Raw genomic sequence first — 21,063 nt, 5'->3', positions numbered from 1 at the left:
AGCCGAAGAACATTTACAGAAATCCAAAATTAACAAGCACCCAAAAATGTAAAATTCACGATGCCTGGTTTTCCAATAAAAAATTACCAGTCATGCAAACTATAACCTATCATAAGGAGAAGAATCAGTTGAAACCACCACAGCTGACACCTGTGTGAGAATTAGACAAGGACATTAAAAGAATTATTAAAACTGTATTCCATATGTACTAAGTAGAGACTAGGAAGATATTTTTAAACACCCACTTTGAATTTTAGAGACGAAAACTAAAATGTCTGAGATGATGGGGTGGGTGGCGTAGGCAGAAAGAGGAGGATGGGAAGCAGTACCAAGGGGAAGGAGGAATGATTTGGGGATGACGGGTGTGTTTATTATCTTAATTGTGGTGATGGTTTCACAGGTATATGTAATTTCTAAACCTATCAAATTGTACACTTAAAATATGTGGTCTATGGAATGTCAATTATATCTCAATAAAGCTGTTAAAATTGTACTGAAACAAAACCATTGGGGGAAACTGGGTAAAGAGTCCAAAGGACCTCCCTGTACTATCATTGTAACTTCCTGTCAATTATAATGATTCCAAAATAAAGAATTTAAAAGTGTTTTTAAAATTTAAAAAAAAAAGTCTGAGATGAAAAATCACTGAATGGAATTAACAACAGTTTAGACATTGCAAAAAAAACAGTAGTGCACTTGAAGACATAACATTAGAAATTATCTGAAAAACAGCAAGAGAAAGAATTTTAGAAATGAATACAAAGGGCTAGGTGCAGTGGCTCATGCCTGTAATCCCAACACTTTGGGAGGCTGAGGCAGGCGGATCACCTGAGGTCAGGAGTTCGAGACCACCCTGGCCAACATGGTGAAACCCTGTCTCTGCTAAAAATACAAAAATTAGCCTGGTGTGGCGGTGCATGCCTGTAATCCCAGCTACTCAGGAGGCTGAGGCATGAGAATCGCTTGAGTACGGGAGACAGAGGTTGCAATGAGCTGAGATAGCACCACTGCACTCCAGCCTGGGCAAAAGAATGAGACTCTGTCTCAAAAAAAAAAAAAAAGAAAAAAGAAAAGAAATGAATGCAAAGTATATACAATATGACCAGGTGGGTGGCTCATGCATGTAATCTCAGCACTTTGGGAGGCCAAGGTGGGAGAATCAGTTGAGGCCAGGAGCTCCCGACCAGCGTGGGCAACATAGCAAGACCTCATCTCCACAAAAAAATTTTAAAATTAGTCAGGCATGGTGGCACGTGCCTATAGCCCCAACTACTTGGGAGGCTGAGGCAGGAAGATCGCTTGAGCCCAGGAGTTGAAGGCTGCAGAGAGCTATGATCACACAACTGCACTCCAGCCTGGGCAACCAAGCGAGACCTTATCTCAAAAAAAAAGAAAGAAGTATACACAATATACAACAGGCAGAAAGTATGTCCTTTACAATGATTTAAAGTTATGAAAAAAATTTAAGCCAGGTGAGATGGTGCATGCCTACCGTCTTGGCTACTCAGGAGGCCGAAGTGAGAGGATGGCTTGAGTCCAGAAGTTCAAGGCTACAGTACGCTTTCTATGATCACACCTGTGAATAGCCACTGCACTCTAGCCTGGGTGACATAGCAAGATCCTGCCTCTAAAAAAATAAAAATAAAAGTAAACTTAAATTTTAGGTATCAAGTAAAAACAGGCAAGAGGGTTTTTTGTTGTTTTTTTTTTTTTTTTTGTGGGGGCGCATGAATAAAGGAATTTAAAGATGCTACCCTGGATCCCACCTTCCTTCTTCCTTGCTCCTGAGTATCCTTTCCCTCTGTTCTGCTGGCTTCTTCCTATCAGCACACATATCCACAGCTTTAAGGAAAGCTTCCTTTGACCCCCATAAGCCATCTCCAGTTACTGCCCAGTTGCTCTGCTCTTTTTGCAACAGACTCCTGGAGTTCTGCCATCTCTGCTTCCTCATCTCCCACGTACTCTTCAACCCATGCCTATGTGACTGCCACTCCAAATGCTCTACCAGCATTCCTCTTGCTAGACTCATCATGACTTCTCTGTTGCTAAATTCATTGGATGCTTTTCATTCTCATTCTGCTTGCCCTTTCACCTATCTTCAATAGTTCACCACTCCCTCCTTCAGCAGCTTGCCACTTCCTCCTTGGATTTTGGAACACCACCCTTTTTTTGTTTTCTTCTCACCTCTCTGGCACTTCTTTATCAGGTTTCTTGGCAAGCACCTTATTACCATTGCAACTTCTAAATGCTGGAGTCCCTGTCCTTGGCCCAAAGGCTCTCTGCACACTTCTTCTCTTGAGCTCATCAAACATCAAGATTTTATTTTATTTTTTATTTTATTTTGCTTGAGACAGAGTCTCGCTCTGTCACCCAGGCTGGAGTACAGTGGCACCATCTCAGCTCACTGCAACCTCCACTTCCCAGGTTCAAGTCATTCTCCTGCCTCAGCCTCCCAAAGTAGCTGGGATTACAGGCATGCACCACCACGCCTGGCTAATTTTTGTGTTTTTAGTAGAGATGGAGTTTCACCATGTTGGCCAAACTGGTTTCGAATTTCTGGCCTTAAGTGATCCCACCTCAGCATCCCAAAGTGCTGGGATTACAGGTGTGAGCCACTGTGCCTGGCCATTTTTTTGTATTTTTAGCAGAGACGGGGTTTCATCATGTTGGCCAGGCTGGTCTCGAACTCCTAAATATCAAGATTTTAAGTATATTCATATGTCAATAACTCCCAAGGGTGTATCTCCAATCCAGGCTCTCTTCTGGGCTCAAGGCCTGTATTTCCAATTGCCTACTTGACCGCTCCACCTGAATGCCTCAAAGATATGTCGAGGTTTTCCACATTCAAAACCCAACTCTCAGTCTCCCCCAGCAGAAAATAGTGACTCTATTCACACAATTATTCAAGCCCAATTATTCGAAAAGAAAAAGGACCGGGTGCAGTGGCTCATGCCTGTAATCCCAGCACTTTGGGAGGCCGAAGCGGGCAGATCACCTGAGGTCAGGAGTTTGAGAACAGCCTGGCCAACATGGTGAAATCCTGTCTCTACTAAAAATATAAAAAATTAGCCAAGCGTGGTGGCGGCGCCTGTAGACTCAGCTACTCGGGAGACTGAGGCCAGGGAATCGCTTTAACTCAGGAGGCGGAGGTTGCAGTGAGCCGAGATCGTGCCACTGCACTCCAGCCTGGGCAACAGAGTGAGACTCCGTCTCCAAAAAAAAAGAAAGAAAAGAAGAATATATATATAAAATATATATAAATTGAGCCAGGTACAGTGGCTCATGCCTGTAATTCCAACACTTTGGGAGGCTGAAGTGGGAGGCTCATTTGAGGCCAGGGGTTTAAGACCAGCCTGGGCAACATAGCAGGACCCTATCTCTACAAAAATTAGCTGGGTCTGGTGGCAGGCACCTTTAGTCTTAGCTACTCAAGAGGCTGAGGTGGGAGGATCTCCTGAGCCCAGGAGTTCAAGGTTGCAGTGAACTATGATTGCACTTCAGCCTGGGCAACAGAGTGAGACCCTGTCTCAAAAAATAATAATAAAATAAAATAAAATATAAATTGGATGACACTCTCCTGCTATAATACTTCAGTGGCTTTCCATTACTTTTAGATAAAATCTAATCTCTATACCTTGGCCTGTAAAATCTGTCTTTTGACTTATTTCTCCAGCTTTATCTGTACCACTCTCTTCCTATCTTTCTGTGCCTATAGAAGAACCCATTTCTGCCTTGGGACTTTGCATTTTCCCCTTTCCCCAATGAGATTAACTCCCTCTCCTTCCTAATCAAACATCATCTCAGAGAGGTCTTCCCTGAGCCCCCAGTATAATCTAAGTTTCCCTGCTTTTCTATCTTATATGATTTTGTACTTTTTCTTCAGTGTGTGTGTGTGTGTGTGTGTGTGTGTGTGTGTGTGTGTGTGTGTGTTTTGGTTTGATTTTTGAGATCATGCTCTGTCATCCACGGTGAAGTGCAGTGGCGCAATCTCAGCTCACTGCAACCTCTGCCTCCCCAGGGTCACACAATCCCCCCACCTCAGCCTCCAGGGTAGTTGGGACTACAGGAGCATGCCATGACGCCTGGCTAATTTTTGTATTTTTTGTAGAGATGGGGTTGTACCATGTTGCCCAGGCTGGTCTCAAACTCCTGGACTCAAGCAATTCACCCACCTCCACCTCCCAAAGTGCTGTAATTACAGCTGTGAGCCACTGTGCCCAGCCTTCTTCACAATTTCACCACAATCCGTAAATATATATTTATTTATGTGATTATTTGTTCACTGTCTGTTTTCTAAGTTGTAAACTCCAGGAGGGCAGAGCCAAGGTCAATCTTGATATTTGCCCTCCCTCACTCCCTCCCACCCGCTGAGAACACTGTTGGGTAATCAGCAGGTACTCAATAAATGCCAGATGAAATGAATGAGCTAGTGCATTTAGTGATGGAAGCTACCCTGTTTATTAGGAGTAGCTTTGAATCGCTACTGAAAATCTGGATAAGTGCTATTAAAATTAGGACCTCAGGTAGGTGCCTCAGGTATCTCAGCCCATAGGTCCTTTTCTTCAAGCCTCACTTGCCACTCTCCACCTGTAACGTGTAGTTTTCATCCAAATAACCTGTGCTCCTGGCAATATCCCTAACAATCCCAAACTAAATAAAGAGGATTCTGACATGGACTCTAAATGTGGCCACGTTTGCGTCTCCATCCGGAATATGACGCTGGCAGCTCATTAGCTCCATTCAAGCCTACAAACTGCATCACCCTCCTCCTCTGCCCAGACGTGGGGTATCCAACCCCTTTCGCTAGGTCTGGCTCTGGCCTCTGAGCGAACCTTCCGTACAGTATGGCGGCCCCCGAAGCCCCACCCCACCCCCGTACAACATGGCTGTCTACAGATGAGATTCCCACCCACTTCCGCCCAGCTACCGGAAGTTTCTATTTGAAACCCAGGCGGCCGACTTGGCCGGTGGCGCGACAGTTGCTGCAGGGCGTCTTTTGAACGAGAGCGACGAGGACTGCGGGCAGGACCGGCGGGCTCCTGGGTTCGGCTCTCCCGGGGCGAGGGACTGGGCTGGATGGGAGGAAGGACCGAATGAGCTGGGAAATGAGGATTTTCTCTTTGCCAACCCCGAGCCAGGGCCTGTCGGGTCGCGCTATCCCCAGGCCCTCCACTCTCTCGGGCCCAATGGCCCAGCGCTGGGTAACACTGGTCCTGTGCCTTCCAGGGTTCAGCCGTGCCGCCTCGTTACGATGACCAGTGTGGTTAAGACAGTGTATAGCCTGCAGCCCCCCTCTGCGCTGAGCGGCGGCCAGCCCGCAGGTGAGTGTCCACGCCACGCCCGGGGCACTGCGGCCCGGCCGGGGATGGTCCCGGGAGTGTGGAGATCGAATGGGTGGCGCGGGCACGGGGAAGGTCGTCCCGTCGGCCCTGAAAACCTGCAGAGCCCCCTATAACCAGGCTATGTAGGTTTATGATGGGAGTTAGGGGAAGGGCCATGTGGTAGGATTTTCGACGTGCTCTGCATTTTTCTGCCCGCATATGTACTATATTCATCAGTTAGATTCAAGTTGTTGGTTATTGTACAGTGTTATTCCCATTAAGCTAGGAATCCCTTTCTAACCGGTTATCCCTCTTATTTCCGGACTTGGGCTATCTTGAGGGCTTGGGTTTGTTTTCAGGGAGGAAAGAGGAGAGCCATTTGAGAAGTGGGATGCTTAGGGTTCTTTGTTCACCTTTATATCTACACCGTGTTTCTCATTACCGCATTCTCAACACACGTTTGTTGAGTGAAGTGGGAGAGAGGGGTTAGACCTAGGCACAGTATTTGAGAAACTTGGGCGAAGAGAGACATGATTAAAAATAGATTTTAATTGCTTTGCCATCTGCTTTGTGTTGCTTTGCTTGTGGTTGAAAGTCATCTCATGGGGTCTGCAGTCGGGGAACTGCCTAATCTAGAGATTATAGTACAGAGTAAGCTTCAGACATCAGAAAACTGTTGTGGAAGATTATGGAGTAGCTATTTATGATCCCTTCCCAGATGATTCCACTCGGCTGGTACATAAACCTTGGCAAGGTGGAGCTCTGAAGTGGCCGGGCACGGTGGCTCACGCCTGTAATCCCAGCACTTTGGGAGGGCAAGGAGGGCAGATCACGAGGTCAGGAGATCGAAACCATCCTGGCTAACACGGTGAAACCCTGTCTCTACTAAAAAATACAAAAAATTAGCCAGGCGTGGTGGCGGGCACCTGTAGTCCCAGCTACTCGGGAGGCTGAGGCAGGAGAATGGCGTGAACCCGGGAGGCGGAGCTTGCAGTGAGCCAAGATTGCGCCACTGCACTCCAGCCTGGGCGACAGAGCGAGACTCCGTCTCAAAAAAAAAAAGATTGAGCTCTGAAGTAAATAGGCTTTTCTCCAAAGGCTTAATGGGTTGTTTGTTGTCTTGTGTTGCCGCAGAACACCTGAATGGTAATCCTGGCACCAGCGGGGACTAGGAGTTGCTGGAAGAACTGGAGCCAGATCTCAGCTGCTGTGTCTTTTCCTTAGATGCAGTGCCCCTCAGTCAGTGGGCAATGACTAGCTCTCTCAGCCAAGTTGAAAGTGTTCATCTCTTTGATTTCTATCTCTGTCCCAGCTTTATGATCATATGGAACTGGAACAGTTTCAAATTTTTAGGCTGCCTCCCAGGATTTTTGTTTTGATTTTGAGCATGGGCTGGATAAGTAATATATGCACGTGTAAAAAAAAAAAAAGGTGGAAAACCATATACAATGATAAACAAGTTTCCTTCCCTTCCTTGACACCAGCCATCCAGTTCCTCTCCCAGTGTCTCCCATTTTTAGGAGACAGCTTTGTTAAATCCTACTAAATTTTTCCTACAGTGCAATCCTTAGGTTTTGGCAAATACGAATTATTGGAACCAATTCTAGTCAATGAAGAGTGTTAATTTTGATCAATTGACTGTTAACTCCATTTTACATGGAGTAGATTTGTTATTGTTTATAACTTACTAATACTTGAGAGAGGAGAAGATGATATTCCTGCAAGGTTACCTTTTTCTTCAGACAGACACCTCAAAAAGAACCCTTTTAATACCTCATTTGTACCACATTTCTTCAATTTGATTTGATTGTAATGGCTCTTAAGTTAGGTCAAACTTAAAGGGGCCATTTTACAGTGAACAAAGTGAGAGTAAGTCCAGATAAGCCTGCGTGTGAGGGTGGGGGTGCTTAACTCCAGATAAGTTACTTGAATTTCTTGAATTTGCTGTAGAACACAAATGATAGATTGTGTGGTTGGGGGCTGGCACAAGGATAGAGGAAAATGCTCTCCTTTGGGGAAGAAGAGTGTTATGGCAGGGCCATTTCTCTGGTTATCTGGCAAGAAGATCAGATTAGAATGCCTAATAGGGAAACTCTAAACTTAACGAAGGGTAAACAAAAGGGCTAGTGGTAGAGGCAGGCAGCATGGAAGAGGAAGGGACCAGACAGGTGGTTTAGAGATGGTCTGTGAAACAACCCATGGAACTGTGAAGTGTTTCATTTATTCAACAAGCAGTTATTGAACCCCTGTTCATATGCCAGATACTTTCCTAGGTGATGGGGACACAAAGATGTCTTAGAGTGGTTAGGAAGACATTCTGGTAAAAACAACGAAGTAACGGTTTAAAAAACTCAGAGCAGCTCAGTCATGCCTTAGGAGAGTGTGCAGAGTGCTTGGAGGAGCTTAACGAGATGGTACAAGGATTCAGCCATGTTTTACCTGCTAACTTCCACCCTGCTCTTGCTCTCTGCTGGTGTCCATCTCCATGTTCACTTTTACAGCCTCCACCTTTCAGTTCAGTGAAACTTTTGGCTACCCTCAAACATGCTGTACTGTCACATTTTAAAAATTTGGTTTTTATTACCAATAGGCCTGGAAGTTTTATTCTTTTGAATTAATCTTCACATGTTGAAATTTGCCAGAATGAAAATAAAGATTTGGCCAGGCATGGTGTCTCACGCCAGGGAGGCCAAGGCAGGAAGATTGCTTGAGCCCAGGAGTTTGAGACCAGGCTTGGCAACATAGTGAGACCCTGTCTCTATTTTTTAAATTTTAAAACATATTTTAGGCTGGGCGCGGTGGCTCACGCTTGTAATCCCAGCACTTTGGGAGGCCGAGGCGGGCAGATCACGAGGTCAGGAGATCGAGACCGTGGTGAAACCCCGTCTCTACTAAAAATATAAAAAAATTAGCCGAGCGTGGTGGCGGGCGCCTGTAGTCCCAGCTACTCGGAGAGGCTGAGGCAGGAGAATGGCGTGAACCCAGGAGGCAGAGCTTGCAGTGAGCCGAGATTGTGCCACTGCACTCCAATCTGGGCGACAGAGCGAGACTCCGTCTCAAAAAAAACAAAAAACAAAAAAAAAAACATATTTTAGGTGCCTGTAGTCCAGCTACTCGGGAGGCTGAGGCAGGAGAATCACATAAACCCAAGAGGTGGAGGTAGCAGTGAGCCAAGATCACACCACTGTACTCCAGCCTGGGCCACAGAGCAAGACTCTGTCTCAAAAAATAAATAATATTTTTTAAAAGAAAGTAAAATAAAGATTTATGACAACTTCGAATGGGGCTCTGTTTGTTACAGGGTTGCAACTGTCGGGTCATGATGCCAGAAATTTTACCTCTCATTTTCCTTTGCAGACACACAAACTCGGGCCACTTCTAAGAGTCTCTTACCTGTTAGGTCCAAAGAAGTCGATGTTTCCAAACAGCTTCATTCAGGAGGTCCAGAGAATGATGTTACAAAAATCACCAAATTGAGACGAGAGAATGGGTGAGAACGGATCATTAGTATCCAGTTAGAACATCTTCCTAGAAATTGCTCAATACAAAGAATTAGAAAACAGAGTTTTGGGGAACACAAGGCTCCTGAACAACTGGCCTTCAGTCAGTAGCCCAGAGCAGTCTAGCGTTGCTGAGCTCTTTGCCAGAGCCCTCTGTGTTGATCTTTCTGAAGAGACACAGCCAGAGTTATAACAGATGTTCTTTCCTCTTTCATCGCTTGCTCTGAGCGTAGAAGTGGCAGCACTGTAGTCATACATCAACCCTGAAGGGTAGTCATGCAGGGTGGGGACTAGTTGTTATCCTAGGTTGCTGATCTGACCACACAGTCCAGCCCTGGTGTGTGTGTGTGTCCCCAGCCAGCATTCAGTTCCAGGTGAGTGAGGTTGACATGAGATAGCCATGCCATCTTGAGAGGAGCAGCTCTGTCAGGTTGTTAGGGTGGTCAGTGGCATACCCCTTTGCTACTAATAAGCCTTTTCAATAGTCTGTGCTGAAGCAGTAGCACATAGTCCCTCAGAGCTCTTAAGCTTGTGCCATTTGCCTTGTATGTCTGGTTCTTTCCTCAGAAACTCAAGCTCTTTGTTCTGCCTGTTCACAGCACACTTAACAGTACTATGAGTCTCTGATTCATTTCTTTATATCTGCCCTCCTAGGCAAATGAAAGCTACTGACATCACCACCAGAAGGAATGTCAGGAAAGGGTAAGCATCAGGGTAAATCAACTTGGCCACTATTCTAGGGTAATGGATCTCAATCCTTGGTTCTGCATCAGAATTACTCGTGGAACTTGTTTACTGTGTTAGGGTCTGGTTCTACCTCAGGAACCTGAGTGGAATTTTCAGGGGTGAGGCACAGCTAGGTGTAAGAACCATTGTCAGTGCAAGAATCACTGGTGCTACTATCTTGCATCTCAAGCAAGAGATTTTTGGACTCCATGCCAGGACCACTGCTGATTGGAAATCACACTTAGCTATGGCCCATCAACAGGAGGGTACAGCCTTCAGGAGAGGAAGGGCTGCGTGTATGTAGTTAGTGATCTCGAGATGAAGATTTTGGTGGTGGTGGTGCTGAAAACCTGGAGAAGGATTCATGTCTCATCTTTGAGGCTAGTTTGGAAGTTTTGCACTATCAGAAATAGAAATAAGCTGAAAAGTCTGTACAAATAGATTTTAGTTCCAAATCTGTTATTTGGGCATATCTTAAAAGTTTTGGGCTGGGCGCAGTGGCTCACGCCTGTAATCCCAGCACTTTGGGAGGCCGAGGCGGGAGGATCACGAGGTCAGGAGATTGAGACCATCCTGGCTACACGGTGAAACCCCATCTCTACTAAAAATACAAAAAATTAGCCAGTTGTGGTGGCAGGTGCCTGTAGTCCCAGCTACTCGGGAGGGTGAGGCAGGAGAATGGCATGAACCCGGGAGGCGGAGCTTGCAGTGAGCCAAGATCGCGCCACTGCACTCCAGTCTGGGCAACAGAGTGAGACTCCATCTCAAAAAAAAAAAAAAAAGTTTTGAAGACAGCAGGGCGTGGCAGCTCACGCCTGTAATCACAACACTTTGGGAGGCCAAGGTGGGTGGATCACCTGAGGTCAGGAGTTCAAGTCCCGCCTGGGAAACATGATGAGACCCCATCTCTACTAAAAATACAAAAATTAGCCAGGCGTGGTGGCACATGTCTGTAATCCCAGCTACTCAGGAGGCTGAGGCAGGAGGATCACTTCATCCCTGGAGGCAGAGATTGCAGTGAGCCAAGATCATTGCATTCCAGCCTGGGTGACAGAGCAAGACTCTGACTTACAAAAATAAAAAAGTTTTGAAGACAAAATACTAGCAAAAAAGACTGAGAACTTTAAGAAAAAACTCTAATATTGGTTGCCGAGACCATCTTGGTCGGGGAGACCCTAACCCAGTGGGGCTAGAGGAATTAAAGACACACACACGGAAATATAGAGGTGTGAAGTGGGAAATGCGGGGTCTCACAGCCTTCAGAGCTGAGAGCCCCGAACAGAGATTTGCCCATGTATTTATTAACAGCAAACCCGTCATTAGCATTGTTTCTATAGATATTAAATTAACTAAAAGTATCCCTTATGGGAAACGGATGGGCTGAATTAAAGGAATAGGTTGGGCTAGTTAACTGCAGCAGGAACATGCCTTTAAGACACAGATCACTCATGCTATTGTTTGTGGCTTAAGAATGCCTTTAAGGGCCGGGTGCGGTGGCTGTCGCCTGTAATCCTAGCACTTTGGGAGGCCGAGGCGGGCGGATCACAACGTCAGGAGACCATCCTTGTTAACACGGTGAAACACCCGTCTCTACTAAAAATACAAAAAAAATTAGCTGGGCGTGGTGGCGGGTGCCTGTAGTCCCAGCTACTCAGGAAGCTGAGGCAGGAGAATGGCGTGAACCCAGGAGGTGGGGCTTGTAGTGAGCCAAGATTGTGCCACTGCACTCCAGCCTGGGCGACAGAGCGAGACTCCATCTCAAAAAAAAAAAAAAAAAAAGGAATGCCTTTAAGCAGTTTTCCACCCTTGGCAGGCCAGGTGTTCCTTGCCCTCATTCCCGTAAACCCACAACCTTCCAGCATGGGCGTTAAGGCCTTTATGAACATGTTACAGTGCTGCAGAGATTTTGTTTATGGCCAGTTTTGGGGCCAGTTTATGGCCAGATTTTGGGGGGCCTGCTCCCAACAATTGGTGATATTAGAGTTTATTAGGTGATAAGCTAACATTAGATTATTTTATTAGATATTAGCCCAGCTACTAGGCTAAGAAATGCACATGTGTTTTATTATTCATAATAATAATACTATGAGATGTGGGTATTGTCCTGATTTCAAAAACGAGGAAACTGGCCGGGCCCGGTGGCTCATGCTTATAATCCCAGCACTTTGGGAGGCCGAGGCGGGCGGATCACGAGGTCAGGAGATCGAGACCACGGTGAAACCCCGTCTCTACTAAAAATACAAAAAAAAATTAGCCGGGCGTGGTGGTGGGCGCCTGTAGTCCCAGCTACTCGGAGAGACTGAGGCAGGAGAATGATGTGAACCCGGGAGGCGGAGCTTGCAGTGAGCTGAGATTGTGCCACTGCACTGCAGCCTGGGTGACAGAGCGAGACTCCCTCTCAAAAAAAAAAAAAACAAAAAAAACGAGGAAACGGCCTCGGGGAGGTTATGCAACTCACTGAAGGTCATATACCACTATGTAATAGCCAGGATAGGAATGGGACGTGTTTGTGTAACTCTGTAGGCCGTATTTTTCTTTCTTTTTTTTTTTTTTAGACAGAGTTTTGCTCTTGTTGTCGCCCAGGCTGGAGTGCAATGGCGCAGTCTCAGCTCACCACGCCCTCCACCTCCTGGGTTCAAGTGATTATCCTACCTCAGCCTCCCAAATACCTGGGATTACAGGCATGCGCCACCACGCCCGACTAATTTTTTGTATTTTTAATAGAGACAGGGTTTCTCTCTCTTGGTCAGGCTGGTCTCGATTTCCCGACCTCAGGTGATCTGCCTGCCTCAGCCTCCCAAAGTGCTGGGATTACAGGCATGAGCTACCGCGCCCAGTGTAGGCCATACTCTTAACCCTTTTATCTTTTCATGTAAGTACAACTATTATTACAGCTACAAACCACTGAGTAAGCAAAAATCAGAGGAAGAACTCAAGGACAAGAACCAGCTGTTAGAAGCCGTCAACAAGCAGTTGCACCAGAAGTTGAATGAAACTCAGGTAAGAGACCCACCAGAGCTCTGTTACCAGCTGCCACTGGGCGATGCACATGGAATCCTGATGGGTGGCCCCTTGGATGAGCAAGCTTGTTAATGCACAGATGTCCAAGGGCAGAAAAAAAAAGCCAGGCTTTTGCTATGGCTGTCCAAGAGCATGGGCAAGAAAGGGCAACCACTCCTAGGGAGCGGGAGGACAGTTCCTGATCTGTCTGTGCTAGGGAGCGGGAGGACAGTTCCTGATCTGTCTGTGCTAGGGAGCGGGACAGTTCCTGATCTGTCTGTGCTAGGGAGCGGGAGGACAGTTCCTGATCTGTCTGTGCTAGGGAGTGGGACAGTTCCTGATCTGTCTGTGCTAGGGAGTGGGATAGTTCCTGATCTGTCTGTGCTAAGGAGTGGGACAGTTCCAAATCTGTCTGTGCGGTGTTCCAATAGGGAGAGCTGAAGGACCTGACCCAGAAGGTAGAGCTGCTGGAGAAGTTTCGGGACAACTGTTTGGCAATTTTGGAGAGCAGGGGCCCCGATCCGGGTAAGAGACAGCACACAGCTAGCCTCCTTTGAAGGAATCGGTGCATGTGCCCCTTCCGGGGTTGATCTTGGCAGCATGGCATCAGCTGGCCCAGTATGTGCAGGGGTTAGTTTTGTAAAGCCCTAAAGATTTTGGAGAGCTTCTGTTTGTTTTCATGTGATGTTGATTTTTGCCTGGCCAACAGGATTTCAGATGATTATAGAGAGAGGGTTATCTCTTTCTTACCTGAACACTTTATGCCATTCATTTAGTGCCAACAGGTATGACCTTGCAAATAGATGAGAAATATTTTGTTCCTTTCAAGGGAGAACATTTTCTGTCTCTTCCCATTTGGGAAAGTTACTAGCGTGCTTGAAAGGAACATTTTGTTTGAACATGCTCTTCCTTTCAAGCATACTAGTAATCCCAAATGGGAAAAGAAAGAAAATACTATTTCAAGCATTCTTAAACCTGGTTAATAAGCAGAATTACAGTGACCAAAATATGACTACTATTCTGACCCTGTCCCCCAGAGAGCTGAATCTGTAGCAAAGAGAGCAGAAGAAGGAATTGCCCAAAGACTGTAAGAGGGCCTCAGACTGAGTCCAAGAGCCAGAGAATGCCCAGGAAAGGGGCCCAGGCCTTTTTGTATTAAGGAATACTGACTTTGAATGTTACTGGTTAATCTTTAGGTTACAGTTGAGGATATTCTTTTTTTTTTTTTTTTGAGATGGAGCCTCATTCCATTGCCCAGGCTGAAGTGCAGAGGTGTGATTTCGGTTCACTGAAACCTCCTCCTCCTGGGTTCAAGTGATTTTTCTGCCTCGGCCTCCTGAGTAGCTGGGATTATAGGCATGTACCACCACACCCAGCTAATTTTTGTATTTTTAGTAGAGATGGGGTTTTGCCATGTTGGCCAGGCTGGTCTCAAACTCCTGACCCTCAAGTGATCTACCTGCCTCAGCCTCCCAGAGTGCTGGGATTACAGACATGAGTCACCATGCCCGGCCTAGGATATTCTTTATAGTCACCATAAATATATATGTTTTTAAATTTAAAATTGTTTATTTTTTTGAGATGGGATCTCGCTTTGTTGCCCAGGCTGGCCTCCAACTCCTGGGCTCAAGCAATCCTCCCAAATAGCTGGGACTACAGGTGTGCACCACCACATCCGACACCATAAGTATTTTGTATGATTTTAATTTGTTACATGCATGTGATATTACCAAAAGTAATAATTTTTTAAGGCCTGAAAGGCTCTTAAAAATAGCTTTGTGAAATGTGAACAACCTATACATTTCCTTTGGACAAATTGTCCACTGACCTAAGAAGAAAGTATACCGAATTTTTGGCCATATCAAAACCTAGATTGAAAGGAGGTAAAATACAGTTTTGCAGGGCAGATATGGGTGACCCTGCCAAGGTGAAAACTTAGGAGAAAGTCCAGGATGAGACACTTAAGAGAAATTTCCCTCATGAATTTTTCTGTACTTGTCCACGGAGGGTTTTTATTTTCTTTTGTTTAAGGTGTGTAGTTCCCTAAGTGAGATTGACTTTGTTGTATCCATCAGCTTTAGGCAGTGAGACCCTGGCATCACGACAAGAATCCACTACTGATCACATGGACTCTATGGTGAGGGCATGGGTGTGAAAGTCACAAGGGCTGAGTGACTGTGGGGCTCTGTAAATCTAAGAAGGTCTCTGCTATATGTTCTGTAAACTCCAAGAAACAGCCTTTGATGATCTGTGATGGTAGAAAAGAGAAATGGGACGTGTACTCAAAATAGCATATTTTACTTGAAAGGTAGCTTTGTGCTTACAGATATAAGTGAGTCTGAATTGAAAATTTAAAACACAAAATAGGTAAACCTGTAGAGAGACCTTTCTGGTTCTTCTGTTCTATACTTTATCAAATTTCTCGCCTGACTCGTTTGTTGAGAACTGTGTGGAAAGGATGTTGGCCATCATCTAATGCAAGTCTGGTTTGATATGAAGATTTGCTTACTACATTGTGCTTTCCTCTTAGTTGCTGTTAGAAACTTTGCAAGAGGAGCTGAAGCTTTTTAACGAAACAGCCAAAAAGCAGATGGAGGAGTTACAGGTGAGAGGCAGACATCACCCTGACCATTTCCTACCATGATAGGCAGATTTATGGTGGGGTCTTTCTTTCCTGTTTTTCTATTTATTTTTAATAAACTTTCTAAATAATTTTAGATTTATAGGAAAGTTACAAAGATAACACAGAAAATTTACCCTGATAGTGATGTGGTTTTTGTTGTTTTTTTTTTTTTTTTCCAACTTTTAAGTTCAGGGGTACATGTACAGGGTGAGGTGGAAGGATTACTAGGAAACATAGCGAGACTCCATCTCTACAAAATAAAATTTAGAACATAGCCAGGTGTGGTGGTGCATACCTGTAGTCCCAGCTGCTCAGGAGGCTGAGGCGAGAAGACCACTTGGGCCCAGGAGGGCAGGAGATAAAGTCTTACTCTTGTCCTCCATGCTGGAGTGCAATGGTGTGATCTCGGCTCACTGCAACCTCCACCTCCCGGGTTCAAGTGATTTTCTTGCCTCAGCCTCCTAAGTAGCTGGGATTACAGGCGTTTGCGACCATGACCAGCTAATTTTTATATTTTTAGTAGAGACGGGGTTTCACCATGTTGGCCAGGCTGGTCTCGAACTCCTGACCTCAGGTGATCTGCCCGCCTCGGCTTCCCAAAGTGCTGGGATTACAGGTGTGAGCCACTGCGCCCGGCAGGAAAAAAATTTTTTTAAAAAGAGACCAATATCAGTACATTACTATTAACTATATTCCAAGTCTTCATTTGGATTTTAGCAGTTTTTTCCACTAATTTTTTTTTTTTTCTGTTACTGAGGCTTCTTAGAAATGTTCACATCGCCAAGGCATGAGGCAATGTGTAACACAGTAGGTTGCTCAGAGTTGGGAATTGAGAACTATATGTAATCCATTCTATGGAAACCTGACAATTCGAGGAGGAGACCTGTAGTAAACACAGATTCTCTGGTCTTGACTGCTTCAGATTGCTTGGATGAATCATGGGTATTGCACCAAACCTAGAGGATTTCTTGTTCCAGTTTAGATACAGGAGTCTAGTCCCTCTCTACTACTAGAGGGACAATTCCTAAAACCGGCACATAGAAACAAAATCTAAAATAGAAGATACAGTCTGTTGATATTCCAGTGGTCTTCCTTAGTGGAATAGGAGCATAATGTTCTGATGTGGGAATTGTGTTTCCTGTTAGTCAAGAGTTTTGTGTATGTGTTGTTTTCTTTTGGAATGTCTTTCCATGCAGGCCTTAAAGGTAAAGCTGGAGATGAAAGAAGAAAGAGTCCGATTCCTAGAACAGCAAACCTTATGTAACAATCAAGTAAATGATTTAACAACAGCCCTTAAGGAAATGGAGCAGCTATTAGAAATGTAAGAAGAAGCAAGTGGCCAGATGGCTCCCTCTTGGGCATAAACTCTCAGAGGAAGCCACTTAGGACGTCATCTTGGCCATGATCTTCTGGAACTCACCATCTCCAGAATGAAAACAATTTCTACAGTAGACTTAAGGACAGTTTATGCTGAAGTGGCAATTCCTCATTTAAGCAAGTTTTCCCAACCTTCAGGTTGGTCAGCCCTCCTGAGCCTCACAGGTGGATAATTGAGGCCTACAAGAGAGGGGTGCCTAGGAGCTTGGACTGACCTTCTAGTCAACCACCTGACTCCAGCACACCATTACAATCGGGAGACTAAACCAACAACCAGAGGATCTAAAAGGTCACGTTCAGATTTTCAGGAAGAAAATCTCTATTACAGTGGAGCACAAGTGTTCCATACAAGACATCATTGAGGAACCATGCCATGCTGTCCCTTTCTAACCTGAAACACATTCTGTCCCATCCTGGTTGGGCTTCTGTACCTCCTTATTAATTTATGAACCTGAAGTTGCTTGAAGTGTTTTGGGCTTAATAAATGGGGTGAAAGTATAGGTAGCAGTAACACCTACATGAAACAATACACCTTGGAGCTTTTAATCTAAATTACTTTTTTTTTTTAAGTCTACTTTTAAAATAAATTCTTCTGTAAATATTCTGACTGTAACATTGAGGAATGAAAGTAGCCTTTTAACCTGGATATGTCAGTTGGTCATTATTGAACTAATTTAGTTAACAAGTCCAAGATATTCTGACTTAATCTAGAATATTTTTCTGCTACTCTTTAAGAGCCCTGTGGCTAGCCCCTCTGTCTCCCAAGAGCATTGGCTAGTCTCCTGACGGTGTTGCCCATTTGTAGCAGTGGTTTCACCAGGTCTGTGGCCACTTGCTGCCTGCGTTTTCCCTGCGCTATTTTTTTTTTTTTTTTTTTTTTTTTGAGACAGAGTCTTGCTTACTCTATCGCCCAGTACAAAGTGGTGTGATCTCTGCTTACCTCAACCTCCACTGCCTGGGTTCAAGCAATTCTCCTGAGTAGCTGGGATTACAGGCGCCCACCACGCCCAGCTAATTTTTGTATTTTTAGTAGCGGCGTGGTTTCACCATGTTGGCCAACTCCTGACCTTAAGTGATCCGCCCACCTCAGCCTCCCAAAGTGCTGAGGCTGGGCATGAGCCACCACACCCTGCCATTTTTGTAGTTTTCGTAGAGTCGGGTGGGGTTTTGCCCAGTTGGCCAGGCTGGTCTCTAACTCCTGACCTCAAGTAAGCCACCCACTTCAGCCTCCCAAAATGCTGGGATTACAGGCGTGAGCCACCACGCCCAGCCCTCCCTGCACTCTTAAGCATGATTATCTGCCTGCTGTTTGCTTTGCACAGCCAATCCTAGGCCTGGTCCAATAGATCCTTTAGTACATGGCCTGAAGTCCATGACAGGTCTCCCCCCTGGTTTACCACAGGCATGGCCAAATTTTTTTCTTAACCAAACTAGGCTGACTTTGGCCATCTCCTGTTCTTTCTGCACCTCCTAATTTCTTCACCAAACCCTCCCACCCCCACCCTTCAGCATCTTTAAGGCTGCCCAGAGACACTCAGTGAAGCCAGTAACACTCCAACCTGAGCTTAGAGGGCCAAAATTGTTTGCCTTCTCACACAGACATTCACAAAGTTGGTTATGTTTCGAATATTTTGAGCCTATCCACTAAAAACTGGTCTTTGGCAAATTCTCTCAAACTAAGTTCATACCAATAAAACTGGTATGAACAGACTGGGTGCGGTGGCTCATGCCTGTAATCCTGACACTTCAGGAGGCTGAGATGGGTGGCTCACGATGTCAGGAGTTGGAGATCAGCCTGACCATCATGGTGAAACCCTGTCTCTACTAAAAATACAAAAATTAGCTGGGTGTGGTGGCACGCGCTTGTAGTCCCAACTACTCAGGAGGCTGAGGCAGGAGAATCTCTTGAACCCGGAAGGCCGAGGTTGCGGTGAGCCGAGATGGCACCATTGCACTCCAGCCTGGGCAACAGAACAAGACTCCGTCTCAAAAAAAAAAAAAAAGGATGAATAAGTTCATACCAATAATACCTGTCTTGTTGGGTGGTTATAAAAGGGAATTATGTCCAGTGCCTGGCAAAGGTACTCAAATCCTGGTGGTGATATTGTTAAAGTTTAAAACTTATCCTGGCAAAGATTCCCTTTATAAATTTGCCCCAAACTTCTATTCCAGCGCCCTCTTCTTCCCACCCCAAAACATAGTCGCTGATCTTACCATGCCTTTGCAGGCCTCAGTTATTCAACTTCCTTCTGACCTGGGAACTCTCAAGTTTGACTCTTAAGTTCAAATTACAACCATCTTAAAACATAAAGCCAAAACCCCACCCTCATCCCCTCCAGCTACCACATACACTATATTCACAGCCAAATATCTCAAGAAGCTGTTTCCTTACCATTTTTCTTTCTCTGCCAATCTGGCTTCAAAGTACACAAACACTAATGTGATGTAGCTACAGTAGGCAAATCCATCCAAAGTAGAATATAGATTACCAGGGACTGAGCAGGAGGGGAGGGGAGTTTCTCTTTGGGATGATAACGTTCTGGAAATGGAAAGTGGTGGTGGTTGCATAACATTGTGCATATACCTAATGCCACTGAATTGTACACTTTAAAATGGTTGAGGCCGGGCACAGTGGCTCACACCTGTAATCCCAGCACTTTGGGAGGCCAAGGCGGGTGGATCACCTGAGGTCAGGAGTTCGAGCGGCCTGACCGACATGGCGAAACCCTGTCTCTACTAAAAATACCAAAATTAGCCGGTCATGGTGGCACGTGCCTATAGTCCCAGCTACTTGGGTGGCTGAGGCAGGAGAATCGCTTGAACCCGGGAGGCGGAGGTTGCAGTGAGCCAAGATCGTGCCACTGCACTCCAGCCTGGGCGACAAGAGCAAGACTCCATCTCTAAATAAATAAATAAATAAAATGGTTGAAATGGCAAACTTTAACCAGTTTTGTTTTTTTTTTAATTTGAGGCTTAAAGTTCACTAACCTTAAGTGTACAGGTTCATAATTTACTGTTGCTGCTGTGGAAGTGAGCACTACTCTACAAAATCACCGTCCATTAGTATTGTCCTTTCAAGAATTTCATATAAATGGACTCATAGTATATACTTTTTTTGAGAGAGAGAGAGGGTCTCTGTCATCCAGGCTGGAGTGCAGTGGTGCCATCTTGGCTCACTGCAGCCTTGACCTCCTGGGCTCAAGTGATCCTCCTGCCTCAGCCCCCCAGGTAACTGGGACTACAGGCACACACCACCACACCCAGCTAATTTTTGTATTTTTTATAGAGATGAGGTCTTGCCACGTTGCCCAGGCTGTTCTCAAACACCTCAGCTCATACGATCCGCCTGCCTCTGCCTCCCAAAGTGCTGGGATTACAGGCATGAGCCACCAAGCCCAGCTCCCTTTTTTTCTTTAAAGAGATCGACCAAGGACAGAGTATAGCTTTAGGCCAGAAGTTCTTGACCAGCCTGGGCAACACGGTGATACTCCTAACTCAAAAAAAAAAAAAAGCATCTTGCTCTGTTGCCCAGGCCGGAGTTCAGAGGCACAATAATAGCTCACTGTAACCTCGAATTTCTGGGCTCAGCCAACTGAGTAGCTAGTACTACAGGTGAATGCTACCACACCTCGCTAATTTTTAAATTTTTGGTAGAGCTGGGGGCTCTCACTATGTTGTCCAGGCTGATCTTGAACTCCTGGCCTCCCAGAGTGCTGGGATTACAGGTTTGAGCCACCGCACCCAGCCGAGTATGTACTCTTATGTTTGGTTTCTTTAGCTCAACATGTCTCTATAATTTGTATCGTTGAATGTATCAGTATTCTCTGGCTAGTGGACATTTGTTTCTATGTTTAGGCTATTAATAAAACTGCACTGGTTTCTCTTGGATAGATACCCAAGAATAGAACTGCTGAGTCGGAGGGTAAGCAACTCAGTTTTCCAAAATAAATGTACCTGTTTATACCACCACAACAATGTATGAGAGTTGGAGGTTTAGTCAGTCTTTTTTGAAATATACATTTTGGCCAGACACAGTGGCTCATGCCTGTAATCCCAGCACTTTGGAAGACTGGGGCTGGAGGAGTACTTGAGTTCAGGAGTTCAAGTCCAGCCTGGGCAACATAGCAAGACCTCTTCTCTACCAAAAATTTTTTTGATGGTGCACACCTGTAGTCCCAGCTACTCTGGAGGCTTAGGTGGAGGGGATCGCTTGAGCTAGGGAGAATGAGGCTGCAGTGAGTTGTGAAAGCTCCACTGTGTTGTTGGTGGGCCGGTTCAGGTTCTTGACTTTAGTGCACAAAAGAATTTGAGAGCAAATCCAAAGTAAAAGTAGGCAAAGTAGTTTATTGCAAAGTGAAAGTACACTCTTGATAGCTGGGCCAGAGAGGGCTACTTGAGAATGAGACAGCCCCATCCTACACTGGGGAAATTATCTTTATGAGAAGCTTATATAATTATTCATTAAAGGGTGGGAATGAGTGTTGCTGTTAAGCATGTTGTGGAAGGTCTTCTGGAT

General features: G+C 45.4%; 1 protein-coding gene across 1 annotated transcript; it reads left to right on the top strand.

The window, feature by feature from the left end:
- The first annotated feature begins 4,844 nt into the window (after positions 1-4,844).
- Positions 4,845-17,193, top strand: KNSTRN (kinetochore localized astrin (SPAG5) binding protein). Its single transcript, XM_032175956.2, is given in 10 exon segments — positions 4,845-4,896; positions 4,899-5,043; positions 5,227-5,321; positions 8,679-8,811; positions 9,476-9,523; positions 12,442-12,547; positions 12,979-13,072; positions 14,623-14,684; positions 15,078-15,152; positions 16,367-17,193. Coding segments are annotated over 10 exon segments (939 nt in total). The 3' UTR covers positions 16,496-17,193.
- Positions 17,194-21,063: the final 3,870 nt, after the last annotated feature.

Source organism: Hylobates moloch, unplaced genomic scaffold (genome assembly GCF_009828535.3).
Source record: "Hylobates moloch isolate HMO894 unplaced genomic scaffold, HMol_V3 SCAFFOLD_14, whole genome shotgun sequence".
NCBI classification, from domain to species: domain Eukaryota; kingdom Metazoa; phylum Chordata; class Mammalia; order Primates; family Hylobatidae; genus Hylobates; species Hylobates moloch.
This window is presented reverse-complemented; position numbering and strand designations above follow the sequence as displayed.